Source organism: Maniola hyperantus, chromosome 16 (assembly GCF_902806685.2).
Source record: "Maniola hyperantus chromosome 16, iAphHyp1.2, whole genome shotgun sequence".
Lineage (NCBI taxonomy): Eukaryota > Metazoa > Arthropoda > Insecta > Lepidoptera > Nymphalidae > Maniola > Maniola hyperantus.
In genome coordinates, this window is record NC_048551.1 from 1,350,799 (window position 1) to 1,364,673 (window position 13,875).

General features: G+C 38.8%; 2 protein-coding genes across 2 annotated transcripts; one reads left to right on the forward strand and one right to left on the reverse strand.

The window, feature by feature from the left end:
* Positions 1-557: 557 nt before the first annotated feature.
* Positions 558-3,948, reverse strand: mRpL33 (mitochondrial ribosomal protein L33). Its single transcript, XM_034976836.2, has 3 exons — positions 3,734-3,948; positions 2,989-3,092; positions 558-1,741 (listed from the first exon to the last, which is right to left on the reverse strand). The coding sequence occupies exons 1-3, from the start codon at positions 3,772-3,774 to the stop codon at positions 1,689-1,691; spliced, it is 198 nt and encodes a 65-aa protein (XP_034832727.1). The 5' UTR covers positions 3,775-3,948; the 3' UTR covers positions 558-1,688.
* A 725-nt stretch (positions 3,949-4,673) lies between these two features.
* Positions 4,674-6,598, forward strand: fne (found in neurons). Its single transcript, XM_034976834.2, has one exon. It carries the CDS (start codon positions 5,086-5,088, stop codon positions 6,181-6,183), a length of 1,098 nt encoding a protein of 365 aa, XP_034832725.1. The 5' UTR covers positions 4,674-5,085; the 3' UTR covers positions 6,184-6,598.
* The last annotated feature ends 7,277 nt before the right edge of the window (positions 6,599-13,875 follow it).

Below are 13,875 nucleotides of genomic sequence, written 5' to 3' on the forward strand. Positions count from 1 at the left end.
GTTCTTAGCCATACCTACAAGAAAACAATAAAATAGTATTTGTACTGTTATTTTAAATATTTAAATAAAACTATTATTATCATATTTTCTATTAACTGACCACAGCTTTTACTATCATTTCAATATTATATTCTACACTTCTATTCAAAAGGTACTCTGTTATAGAATGACGATAATTAGGGAATAAATAAATAAAAAGAAAATTCTAAATAATTATAATACAGCGAAATAGCCTAGAATATAGGAGTAGATGATTTAAAAAAATGGTTGGGAAAATGTGGAGTACTTTTCTATAGAGGTTGCACTTATTTGTGCACATAATTTGAGTGGAGGCACAGACTTCTTTTAAAGTACCTTATTAGCACTTAGATAATAATATAATAAGAGCACATATTTTGAGTGTATTTTACTTCCTACTGCCCGTTCTTCTGTTCCAACTAGCTTTCACAATTAATGTGATAATCTTTTTATTATTCCAATTTGATTATTTTATAGTCAGATTTTACTAAGGCATATAAACCTGTAAGTATACTCACGTCACTTAAGTAGCTAACATGATTAACTTACGACAAAAGACAATGCCCATTCAAGTATGAACAAATGTTCTGACTTCAAGATTTTTGTATCACCATCAAATCAAATTCTATCTGTTCAATAACATCTTCAGAATATTTGTAGAAAAAATTTACGAAAACGGTTTTCGCATTTCAGAAATATTAACCATAAATAATTACAATATTGTAAGGTTAGGTTCAGCTAGAAAGTAAAAATGTCTTTATAGGGTTAATAAAACAGTCATCGTTTATAGGGTTAATAAAACAGTCATAGTTTAGAGTATCTGCATCCTTTTCTTTTTACTAATGCTAAAAAAGGAACGGAACATGACTTTCACATTTGAAGACTCTAAATTTTAGTGCACAATACAAATTTAAACAGTAGGTTCGCAAGTGCGTGCTAAAATCACGGGTTTTACCATCTAAAAATTAAATTTAAAACTGTCAAACTGTGTCTGTCCTTTTCATATTACATTAGTAAGAAGAGCATGCGAATACTCTAAAATTAGGTTGTGCTCAGAATTAGCCCCAATTTCAGATCTTTTTATCCTAAATTGAATATTCATGAAACTTATTGAGAAATTATGTTTTTAATTTAGCTTTAATAAATAAATAAATTAAGGTACAATGTTTCTTGTGAGAGTACTGTCCATGGGCATACTCCTTTGTTGTCAATTGTTGACAATTAAATTACGTAAGCTACTTACTTGAGTAAAACTTCCAGGTGTAATTAAAGAAATTTTAAGGCTCGCGAATTTCTGTTAAATAAATTATTACCATCATTCTGAATAACTAGTAAAGTTTGGAAGAATAGAAAAATAATCAATTTATTTAGTTGTCTGAGAAAGATGGTACAGATGTTTCATTTACATTACCTATTTTTTTAGTATAAGATTGAAACGTAAAGCATATATTCTAAATTTATCATATTAAATATGGAATAGTAATCTGTATGAAATGTTACTGAAATAAAAAAACATTCATTTGCTAGTAATTAAAACACATTGTATCCAAAGATTTGTTTATTGTTTTAAAGTATTATAATTATATTATTTAAAAGATAGCGTATTTGTTTTATTTCTTACCTAAACTATGAATCTAATAATAATTTAACATACTGTATGCCATCTGGTATTACTTGATACTTCGTATTTTCTTCTTTTCCTTGTAAATGCTGTCACGCTGGACTGAAAAGTTATGAAATAGTTAATAACATTTCATGTACAACAAGAACAAAGGACTAGTCTGTGTGTCACAGTTATTTAAAAAATGAATTTAGTACAGTTATGGTAGGGCTAGATCGTGATTTGGCAAATGATTCGAGTTCAGGCATAAATGATAGTTTAGCACTAGGCAAATCAACTGGCCACACTATTCGGGATACAGCTTATGTTTAATGTTTGGTACATTTTTCAAAAATTAGGCAGATCAGCAGGTTGGCAGATTTTACATTCTGTGATAGCAAATAGTTTTTTTTTAAATTAATAAACTACCGCTTGGCTGCAATCAGACCTGGTGGCTTGCCACCGCTTCATCGTCACTTGTGATGATGAAGCCTAAGAGCGCGCTTGCCTAAATGGTTTTTTAAATTTATAGACTAGCGCTTGGCTGCAATCAGACCTGGTGGCAAGTGATGATGCAGCTTAAGATGGAGCACTATGATTATGATGGAGCGCTTGCCTAGAGATACCTATTTCCTCTCGACTTAAGGGTAGGTACCCATTTAATAATTGGAGGGGAAAACTGATACTGGAAGGGTGTCCCAAATCCTAGCAGCTTGCATTAGAAATGGCAAATCGTTTTGTATGTATTCATGGAATTTCGATTATGTAGGGGTGCAGACCTTGGCAATGCCTTGCGGTAGGATAGTAGAAAGGTGAAGGAGGAACCAGGTCGAAAAGTTCTTGGGCACACTTTTTGAAATATATCCTGTAGAATACCGATAACCAGGCATCTTTACACCGATAGTCCTCTCTGTGGTGTATTAAGTAGATATATCCCAGAAAAGAAAGAGTTCAGCGGGATATATAAAAACCATCCAGGTAGCAAAAGTGTCGCTACTAGAAGGCATAAACAATCGCTTCAGTACTGAGCGAACAAACATAATATAAGTCCCACAAATTGCTATTGCGCTGAAACCATATCTCATTGACCTCGAAATGACGTCATTTTGACGTTAGCAGAAATAAAAATATACAATCAGCTCGAAATTTTAGTCTAGTGCTGACGTCACTAAAATGGCGGCCACGCGCATTAGCAATTTGCGAGACTTATATCACAAATTTTGTCACTAGCAGCTAGCGAGCCGTAGCTTCATGGTCAGAGCGTCGGGCGCGAGCCCAGGAGACGCGGGTTCGATTCCTGCCGGTCCGCAATTTTTGATATATATATTTAAAATTATTGAGAAAAATAATTATTCAAAAGCACCACTTACTAAAAGGATCAAAACAAATCAGTTCCAATTTGTCTGCCAGTCGTTCACGGATTTTGTTGAACCGGTGTCCGCTCACTATGCTTTCCATCATGACCATTATGTTTCTGAAACAAAACAATCTTTTTTCTTATAAAACTAGTTAAATGTAGTTTAGCCAAGTCTTTATTCCCTCTTTCTGCTAAACGCAAAAGCTCGTGCTAGTTTTGTTCTACAGCATACAAATACAATGTCACTTCATCATCATCATCATCATCAACTCATTACTGGCCCATTGTCGAGCACAGCTTTTCTCTCGGAATGAAAAGGTGATCATAATGGCCAAGTGCAGGTTGACGGGGTGACACAGCACATGGAGAACTCTCAGGCATGCAGGGTTATGGCTTGACCTTATTTCAATACAAGGAATCCTAATAAAGAACTGGTTTGGTGACTGCTAATCGACCATTATAGCCGATGGAATGGCACTCTTGTATGATATTTTTCATTCAACTGTGAGAATCTTTTGATACCTATAGGAAGACTATTTATCAAAATAAACTTAAGTAGGTACTTTTGAATTGTCAAATGCATCTACCACTGCTGCAATCATTCGGAATGTCTTTTTGTTACCAAATCCTTTTTTCCAATGGAACCTCTGGATCCCATTTTAAGCATCTAGTAGACCGGTACTTGAATGCTGGATCCATAAATTCTAAATAATACTAACAGCAGTTACGATTCAAAATAAGTAAATACATAAACTCACTTGCTTTTTGCCTTTTTAAGCAGGATATTAGTTAAAAACATGGCTGCTATATAATTTATTACTAAGATACAAATCAATCAAACGTTGATTTTTTTCGAAAATGATATGAATTTGTGAATTTTGCAGAATCTAAATGATCTAAACCATAACATAACATAACCTTAAAAATCAAAAATAATCTCTATGACATGATCCTGACATTGACGTTGACCACAGATTAATATAGAATTAAAACATAAAGATCATATAAAGGTACATTCACAAAAAAGCGCACACGGTCCTAGGTCCTAGTATAGGACAACTTGGGACTTCACCGACGGTTGACGACTTACAAGGTAGGTATCTCTAGTATATAGTAGATAATCTATGTACACGGTTATGGGGACCTCAGAATAAGGACTATTAGAAGTAGCCGTATTGTGACACTTACTGTTAGAGCGAGATAGCTGCTTGAGCGAGAGGGACTGAGGGGGGCCACGCCAGTTGCATATCTGGACATATCTATGGCTAGAAGCAACCAATGAAACAACCTGGCAAGTTGGAAGGAGAAACCGGACGTCTATTTCGTCTCTGGCGTAAAGTATGCAGACCGCGCCTTCAGGCAACCGGATCGGCAATAAAACCTGAAATGCCTGATAGTAGCTTCCAGCTTGGATGAGAGATCAGGCTACCGGGCCGGACGTGTATTGTATATTCATACAAAATAATGGCTTCAATGCTTCAGGTAGCCGGACCGGACTGGACCGGATTAAAACCTGACGTACATTGCCGGCCTAACTGACATGTCACAACGCAATTGATCCATGGATCGTGATCGTGGTCTGCCGAGTTCTACAAGGACCATAGAATAAAATTATTGAATATCGTAGTCAGACAGAGACAGAGAATTTAGGTTGAAAACTACCCCAGACTAGTGATCTGTGATTAAATATCTTGACATAGAGAAATAGACAAATTCTCCAAAAATATTTTTGCTAATGCCACGTAAAAATAAATAAAATTTGACAATTTTATGCACGTGTAAATTGTGAAAAATCGCTAAAAGTGTGAAGAAAAAAGCAATAATTTAGTGCTTCACAGTTTTAAATGTTAGTTAGAATTAGCGTTACACGGTCATTACGTTTCAAACTTTTAAAGTACCATTTGTTCTGGTAACATTCCAAAAACAAACTCGTTCATGTGTCGTGTGATGATGAACTTGTGAACCGGCGTTGCTGTTGGCGTTTTCGTACAATTTGGGTTTTTGTGTTAGTCCTTTGTTCGTTTCCATGTCGCAAATGAAGTAACAAACAGCCATCTGTGTGACTTTATTAGTATTTTGTGTTAAGTAGTGTAGTTCGTCAAACGGAACGATGTTAAACGAAATGAGTGTGGAGAATGGCGGCGGCGACGCCAATAATTCCAATGTGTCACCGACCAAACTCATGGTCAACTATATACCGGAGCTGATGACGCGGGATATGATGTACGCGCTGTTCTCCGCGATGGGTAAAATCGAGAGTTGCAAGCTGATCGCGAATCGCGGTTACGGCTTCGTGGAGTACGAAAAACACGAAGACGCCGAGAAGGCGCGCGCGGCTTTCAACGGGCTTCTGATGCAAGGCAAGACGCTCAAGGTGTCGTTCGCGCTGCTCAACCCCGAGAACAAGGCTAGCCACAAGCCCGACACCGAATCCAACCTGTACATCAGTAACCTACCGCCCGACATGACTCTGGAGCGCCTCAACGCGCTGTTCGGGCCGTTCGGGCACATCACCAACAGTCGCGTGTCGCAGGGGATCGGCTTCGTGTGCTACGAGAGCCGGCAGCAGGCGGAGGACGCCATCACGCATCTCAATGGGCAGACACCGCTGCCGGGTGCGGGCGCGCTAGTGGTCAAGTTCGCCAACAAGCCCAGCGGCAAGGGCGTGACGCGGCGCGCGGGCCCGGCGGCGCTGTACAACGGCGCGGCCGTGTTCAACGGCGCGGCGCCGGCCTTCAACGGCACCAACCTCAGTGCGTTCGGCGCGCGGCCCGCCTTCGCTGGCTTCCCGCAGGCGTCGCCGCCGCCACTGCTGCCGTCGCCCGGCAAGGCGCTGCCCTTCGTCACCAAAGGACAGCAGCGCTTCAACCCCATGGCTAGCACGGCGCACGCGCTGCCGCTGCTGGGTGCGCCCGCCAGCCCCGTGCCGCTGCTGGGCGCGCCGGCCGCGCCACAGACCACGGTATACGTGTACAACGTGGGCGAGGACACGGACGAGCTGGCGCTCTGGCAGCTGTTCGGCCCGTACGGCGCCATCGACTCCATCAAGGTCATCAAGGACCCGGAGACCAAGAAGAACAAGGGCTTCGCCTTTGTCAACATGCGTGAGTACGACGAGGCGGCCATGGCCATCCAGGGCCTCAACGGTTACACGCTCAACGGACAGGTTCTCTCGGTTAGCTTTAAGACGCAGAAGAGAAGTAACTAGTTAACGGACGTTTTGAACGCCACCTCTCGTTTGTGATCGTCCCGGGGCCGAAAGCTTAAAGAAAGATTTCATTCCAATCTCAGAATATTTTTGTAGTCGAGACGCGAGATCCTCTATGTGCATTTCAGATTAGTGGCATAAGTATTTTTGTAAGATTAATATAGTTTTGTACCGTACTGGCGAGAGCGCGCCGTGACTTGTAAGTTGAGTTGCTTGACCGTATCCTATATGTGTACTTGTATCGTATGATATGGTATTATATTATCGAACTATGTATGACCTGTCGGATATGTATTTATGGGGCCGGCCCGCCTGCCAGTCCGCCTGGCCCCCCCACACCCTCCAGGTATTTTTATTTTGTGTAAAACCAAACATTGTATGTTTTTTATCTTTAATAAATTTCATGTTTAAATAGCGTGTATTGTATATTTCTCTATTTTTTCTATATACGTCGTTCCCAGTCCTCTCCTTATTTACTTACTTATAATATACATTATTATCCATAATAAATATACATAATTATTTGTGGCAGTAGTGTTAACATGTACATAGTATTGTGTGTATTGTCGGTCGACAGGTCGCTGTGTAAAACTGCTTGATTATTGCATGTTGTGTAGTGGAGCACAGAAATAAGTTTATTTGTTTATGTTACCGCTGGTTTTATGGCCCCCCTCCGTTATTGTATTTACCGCCGTTACTTATTTTGATATTTTTGGCGCTAGAGCCAGTCAGTCAGTCTGGTTTGGGGAATCTTAGTAGCTATAAAAACGCTTGCGTCGCCTTGAGACTGTCACGGGCGATGTATAATATCGAGCTTTAATCTTTTATAATTTATATGGCTTCGCCATAGTGTAGGCGTGGTGTAAACATGAACACGTAATTACGAGAGAACAATTTGACTGTTACGATGGACATATACAATAAGACTGCAATAAGTGGTCCAAAAATATGTTGGAATAACTGTGATTTAGAGACTGCCACAAGTAATAAAGTTACTATGCTGTGACTTGGTGCTGCTTTTGGAAATGTGTTGAAGTATAGAATACTTCAGACTACAGGATGGTGAGTAGTATTGTAATAAAATTTTTAATTAACTTTTCAGTAGGTACTGAAAATTAACAATTTAATTAACATTCCATTTATGTGATACTGATAACAACTGTAGTTTTTACATTTTATAACCTCAGTAGTTCAATGGTATAAAGGTGGGATGTAAATGGGATGGTAGTTGGTTCAAATCTCAACTGTGGATCTTTTGTTGAACCTTATAGTACCTACCTTGCATAGTTGGTGGGGATAGGAGAATCAGTATTTTTAATTATTTACTAATTAAGTGGAATCAGTATGATTAGGTACTTAGCCTAGTTATAACTGTCATCGTTTTGTTGAAAAGTGGCTAACTGCAAAAAGTAGTTTTTACGTGGGAACTTTAAAATACTGATGTACCTACCTACCTACTTTTCTAAAATGAAACCTAGGTAGGACGGATTTTTTGTTATTGAATTGGTCTTACCGCCGTACTCAGAGTCGCTAATCGTTACTTTTGAAGCCGTTTAAGATTGAGTTAAAACGAGACAGATTTATGTGAGAGAAGATATAGCTCTGTCTCGTTTTAACTAAACTTAAGTAACAATTAAGCGACTCTGAGTACGGCTGTTACACAATTTACTTTTTTAGAAAATTCATTTTATCATAAAACTTTTTGCATGATTATGAAGTTTCTAAAAAAGTATGCTTATGTAAAACCAATTCAATGACTAACTAAAAACCTTGATCCTACTTGGCATACCTAGGTAGTTTTTCAGAATTATCACGTTTTTTGGCAATAACTTAAAAACTAATTTTTGGGGTTAGCCGCTTTTTAACAAAATTTCGGCAGATAAAAATACATACAAAAGTACTAGATCTATCAATCATTTATTTATTTAAAGTTAGGGACGAGTGGTATTACCTAGTTGCGGCAGCGCATATCAGGCGATTATGCTGGGTAAGGGATGGTGATCCTAGTTTGTAACTGGTTGGGTGACCAACTTTAGAAGTTCGAATTTGGCCTTTTACGTTCCTCAATGGCTCGGAAAGCACGTAAAACGTCGCGACGGGCCCTGTTAATATGATTAAAACAGCTGATAATAATTTCCATTCAAAATCGTACTTTCAAGTCTTTATAGCCGTTAAGGTATATGCGAATTGCGGAAGGATCAAGGCATTTATCAGATCGACCACTAGAAAACTGAAACCCCCTTAAGGGCGTTTGTGCACTCATCCGTGAAATTACGGATTCCGTAAAAATACGAATCGAATGAGTACGTATTCGTAACGCGTTGATAACACGCCGCGCTGTGGTCTGATAAAGTACACCCACAGAATTGTAAATAGAATAATAGAAGTGGTATATGCGATCATTCCGGTATTTGACAACTAATCAAATCAGTAAATTTTTATCAGACGTCAAAACGCGCGGTCGGTATGCGAGCTTCTATAAAATACTGGCATGTGACGTCACAATGATTTGACGTGCTTTTTTAGTTCAGTCGATAATTTAAAATGGTTATTACACTTAAAACTAACAAACGATGTGGATTTTACGTATTTTGGAAGACCTTCTTTTTAATAATCACTGAGAAATAATTTATTTTTGACATAGGCAAAATATATATCCAAAACAACGTTAATTAAACTCTCAAGGTCGATTTTGAATTAAGTTTGTATGTCTGTCCTTTTCTTATTACATTGCAAGAAAAGATGCAAGCACTCTAAAATTTTGCTGACAATATTCGAAATAGGGGTCATAATATTATGCTGTGTAAAACTTTAGATTGTTGTTTCGATCCGCTTCGACTCTGTGTCAGAGTGAAACGCCCCAACTCGATGCAAATGCGTCTGTTTTTATAATAACGTGCATTGATGTTTCTCTACACATCTACAGGCGTCGCAACGCTCGCGTATGTTTACCACTTCTAATATTTTGGGTTCTGTGATCGCCAGTTAAACGTACAATCAAACGCGCCAGGGTACTTACTTTAGAAGTTACAACACATCGATTTGCTCTTCAGGGTTACGAGATATTAGGATTGATCCTAGCAGAAGGATTTACTGTACTTGCCAGGTTTCGGCTAGGGCTAGGTTTTCAAAATATCAAGGTTCTTAGGTTTTAGGCACTTGCCATGATTCTGTCTGGACATTGAAAGTTAGTTCAAGATTGGCATTGGTCAGTCAGTAAAAAATAACTGGTTTCTTTTCATTTTTGGATTTCACACACCATGGAGAACTCTCAGGCATGTCAGTTTCTTCACGATGTTTTCCTTCACCGCAAGCAAGCTGTGGTAGCCTAGTGGTTAAGACGTCCGCCTTCCAATCGGAAGTCGAGGGTTCGATCACGGGCACGCACCTCTAACATTTCGGAGTTATGTGCGTTTTTAAGTAATTAATCACTTGTAACGGTGAAGGAAAACACCGTGAGGAAACCTGCATGCCTGAGAGTTCTCCATAATGTTCTCAAAGGTGTGTGAACTTAGTGAAGTCTGATAATTCGCACTCGGCCAGCGTGGTAGACTATGGCAAAAACCCTTCTCACTCTGAGAGGAGGGCAGTGCTCTGTCGGCGATGGGTTGATCATGATAAAGCAAATGCTATTTAATTTCTTAAAATGCACATAACTCCGAAAAGTTAGAATTGCTTGCCCGTGATTGAAGAAACTACCGCTTCGTGACTTTGAAAATGGTTGGATTTTTAGGCACTTGTGAGGATTCTGGCTAGACTATAAGTTCAATAAACGGGCTTACCCCTTACAGGATTGCCCGCTTCCATCGACCGCATCGTTATTTACATCAGGCAGGCGATTGTCTAAAACCTTCATCAATCATTATTACAATCTTAATTGTTCTGATTGACTGAATTTATGCGATTCTTGTTGCAACAATGCATTGTAGCCAATAGTGAGCGAGCGTTAACCAATCAGAGATGATTGCGATCGTGACATTGTAGCTGTCATTCTCCCGCAATCGCGCAGCAGATGAGATCGCAGTCAAGTGCTAATTTGTGATCAAACAATATTTAAATCATAGATTAATTATTGGTGATTTAAATGCTCTGTCAATTTAAAGCAATTTGCTTGACGCTCCAAGAGCTGGTAAACAATTTATTTAAAGGGGTTATACTGGCCCAAATGGTCCACTACTGTCTATTTGTACTTATAGTATTCTAGAGTAGGTAGGTATTATGATAACGAAAACGTTTGATAAAGTACGCTGCTAAATAAAAACATTTGATCAATCGCGCGAAACACCTATTGATTTTGCTCTTCATGCGTTGTCAATTTAGAGCAATTTGCCTGATACTCTCAGAGCCGGTTGTAGATTTGTTTATATATCGGTTTATGCCGGTAGTAAATAATAATAATTAATAGAAAAATAGAATATTCACATGGTTTATTTATTCAAAATTATATTATGTATGCACATATTATACTTACTTGATACACTGTTTATGGTTTATAAAATCAAAAATTTATATTATATTATAACTGGTATTATATTGGCAGAGTAAGTTTCCCAATAATATTTTGTTGCTAATAATTAATCATTTTAGTTCTATTTCGGATTTCGCAATTTATTCTAAATTATAATATAGGTAGGTATACTTACTTGATACATTTATTAAGTAGCTAATTATTATCTCGTACTTTTTAAAATTACTTAAATATTTAATCGTTTATTATGTCGCAGACAAAATAAATAAATTATTATGGCAAAAGTTTGCAATCTCAGTGTAAGTGTACGACCAACGCTATTCAAAATAAGTACGATTTTTTTGATGATTTTTGGCATGTATAGATACAGCTGTGATAGCCTAGTGGTTAGGACGTCCGCCTTCTAATCGGAGGTCGGGGGTTCGATCCCGGTCACGCACCTCTAACTTTTCTCAGTTATGTGCGTTTAAAGTAATTAACCTGCATACCTGAGAGTTTTCCATAATGTTCTCAAAGGTGTGTGAAGTCTACCAATCCACACATGGCCAGCGTGGTAGACTACGGCCAAACCCTTCTCACTCTGAGAGGAGACCCGTGTTCTGCAGTGAGCCGGCGATCGATGGGTTGATCATTATGATGCCCAAAATCATCAAAAAAAATGTAACAAATATTTCCCCAGCTCTTCGGCTATAAGCCGGGCGCGTAGCATGGCACTCATCTGTCCTTCTCAAGGGCAGGCGCTATAAATATTTTCGTCTGTAGGTACCTACATAACAGGAGCCGACGAGCTTTTCCACGTCAGAGTAGGGCCGCTTCGTGTAGCGACTTAAACGTTGGGAAGACAACACAAAGCCTAGACGGTAGTTTGTCAAAACATACGCGCTTAGAATATTAAAAACCTGCGGGGTGATTTGCTAACTCAGTGATTGTCAAGGGTTTGGCCGTGGTGGATTGGCCTTGCCTGGTGGGAGACTTCGGCCCTGGCTAGTTACCACCCGACCGGCAAAGTCGATTTAACGTTCCGGTACGATGCCGTGTAGAAACCAAAGGGATGTGAGTTTAATTAAAACAGCCATACCCCCTTCCAGGTACCACATACATCCACGTACATCACTTACCACCAGGTGAGATTGCAGTCAAGGGTTAACCTGTATCCATGCTCAGTCGAGGGCCGGCGATAGGTCGAGATGATGATAATAATATTTTCTAGGTCCAGCTTGACTTATCATCATCATCAACCTATCGCCGGCTTCACCATCACCAACTGAAAACGGATCTCTCCGAATGAATAGGGTTTGGCAAAAGTCTACCATACTGGCCGAGTGCGGATTGGCAGACTTCACACACCTTTGAAAACATTATGGACATCTCTCAAGCATGCAGTTTCCCTCACGAAGTTTTCCTTCGCCTTAAAAGAAAGTGATTTTTAATCACCCGAAGCAATAACCACATAACTCCGAAAAGTTGTGCCCGGGATCGAACCCTGGCCTGACTAGGAGGCCGACACGTCTAAACCACTAGGCTATCACCGCTGTTACGCTTAGCTATTACTTCTGTATAAATAGTAAATATTATACAGGGTGTAACCAGAACGCTAGCAAAAACTTAGCGTTATTGGGGCCGATTCTCTTGTACACAATCTCTAAACTAAACTAAATTAACAGATCTAAATCTAGTGCTATCCTTTTCCGCAAGCAACATTATGAAAGGGATAGCAATAGATTTAGACGTGCCATTTTAGTTTAGTTTAGAGATTGTGTACAAAGGAATTAGCCCCAATGTTATACTATCTAAACACTAAACACAATCCAATACCAATAAGTCCAATAACCATTTGCCTCATTTTGTAGTTTTAGTGATTTGGTATTTTTCAAACCCGCAATGTATAGCAAAAACAAAACTTAGGTCAATGCCCCGCTTACGACGCGGCATTGACTCCGAGTGGCCTACTCGCAACGTTCGTTGACCTCTAGCGTTAGTCAGATGTTTTATTTGCAATATATCGTGAATTTTTACAAAACAGCTTATTTTTTTTTATTTTTTTCGCGTTTTTTTATGGTATCACATCAGTAATCATCAGTACTGTCACCTCTTTGTCTTCGTTTTTGCTAGCGTTCTAGCTATACCCTCTATTGTATCGCCATATACGCACAAAAGAGGTCAAATAAGATCGTATCCCCAGCCCCCGCAAGGTCATATCGTCTACATCCAGGGAATCCTTTTGTATTATTTTTTATGTTGGAGCAATGCGGAGAATTAATTTGTATCCAAGGTCCCTCCATATTATGTACTACGTATGATAAATCATATAACATGACCGATGAGGTAGGTATAGTATGCGACAGGTCGAGATGGCAAACAAGGTTCTTCGTTAGGAATTAGGACTTAGGAGCAAACACTTACCCTTAGTTTATTCTTTTATTTCTGGAGTTAGCTGTGACGTATTGTTACCCGGTCAATTAATATAAAGCTCAATAATATGTCACTGTTCCGTATTTACCTACTAGCCGATGCCCGCGACTTCGTCCGCGTGGAATTAGGTTTTATAAAAACTTTTATTTTCCGGGATAAAAATTAGCCTATGTCTTTATCTATACCCATGCAAAAAATCACGTCAATCCGTTGCACGGTTGCGACGTGATTGAAGGACAAACCAACAAACAAACATACTTTCGCATTTATAATAAGGGTACTGATGCAATAGTTGTATGCAGTAGTAGTTAACAAGTTTCATAAAAATATATAATATTAAAGTAGGTAAGTACCTACTTACATAACATACCTACAAAAAGTATTTAAATATCACTTGCTTCAATGTCAAGGAAAACATCGTGAGAAAACCGGCATGCCTGAGAGTTCTCTATAGTCTATAATTTTCACACTCCGGGTGTGTAAAGTCTAGGGTTGCAAAAAAAAACAGTATTTTAAAGAAACAATATTTTTTGTTTAAAATGTTTAGAACTGTTTTTTAAATTTAAAAATCATATTTAAAACAATGCCAACCATGGAAGTCTGCCAATTCCTACTTGGCAATGGCATGCGTGGTGGACTATGGCCTAAACTCATCTTATTCTGAGAACAGACCCATGCATGATGGGCCGGCGGGCGACAGGTTAATAATGAAGATGAACCTAAATATCCATATTTGATTAATTGTTCTCAGTGTCATTGATAATAATTTGATTTATTGATTAATTTGATAATTTAATTTGATTGTTACGCTG

What these genes read in the sequence shown, in the direction of transcription:
- mRpL33 (XM_034976836.2), bottom strand. Translation starts at nt 3,774, where the DNA reads ATGTTTTTAACTAATATCCTGCTTAAAAAGGCAAAAAGCAA. An exon ending in CTTAAAAAGGCAAAAAGCAA is followed by an intron (nt 3,093 to 3,733) that starts GTGAGTTTATGT and finishes GTTTTGTTTCAG; the next exon opens with AAACATAATGGTCATGATGG. An exon ending in GATTTGTTTTGATCCTTTTA is followed by an intron (nt 1,742 to 2,988) that starts GTAAGTGGTGCT and finishes ATAACTTTTCAG; the next exon opens with TCCAGCGTGACAGCATTTAC.
- fne (XM_034976834.2), top strand. Translation starts at nt 5,086, where the DNA reads ATGTTAAACGAAATGAGTGTGGAGAATGGCGGCGGCGACGCCAATAAT.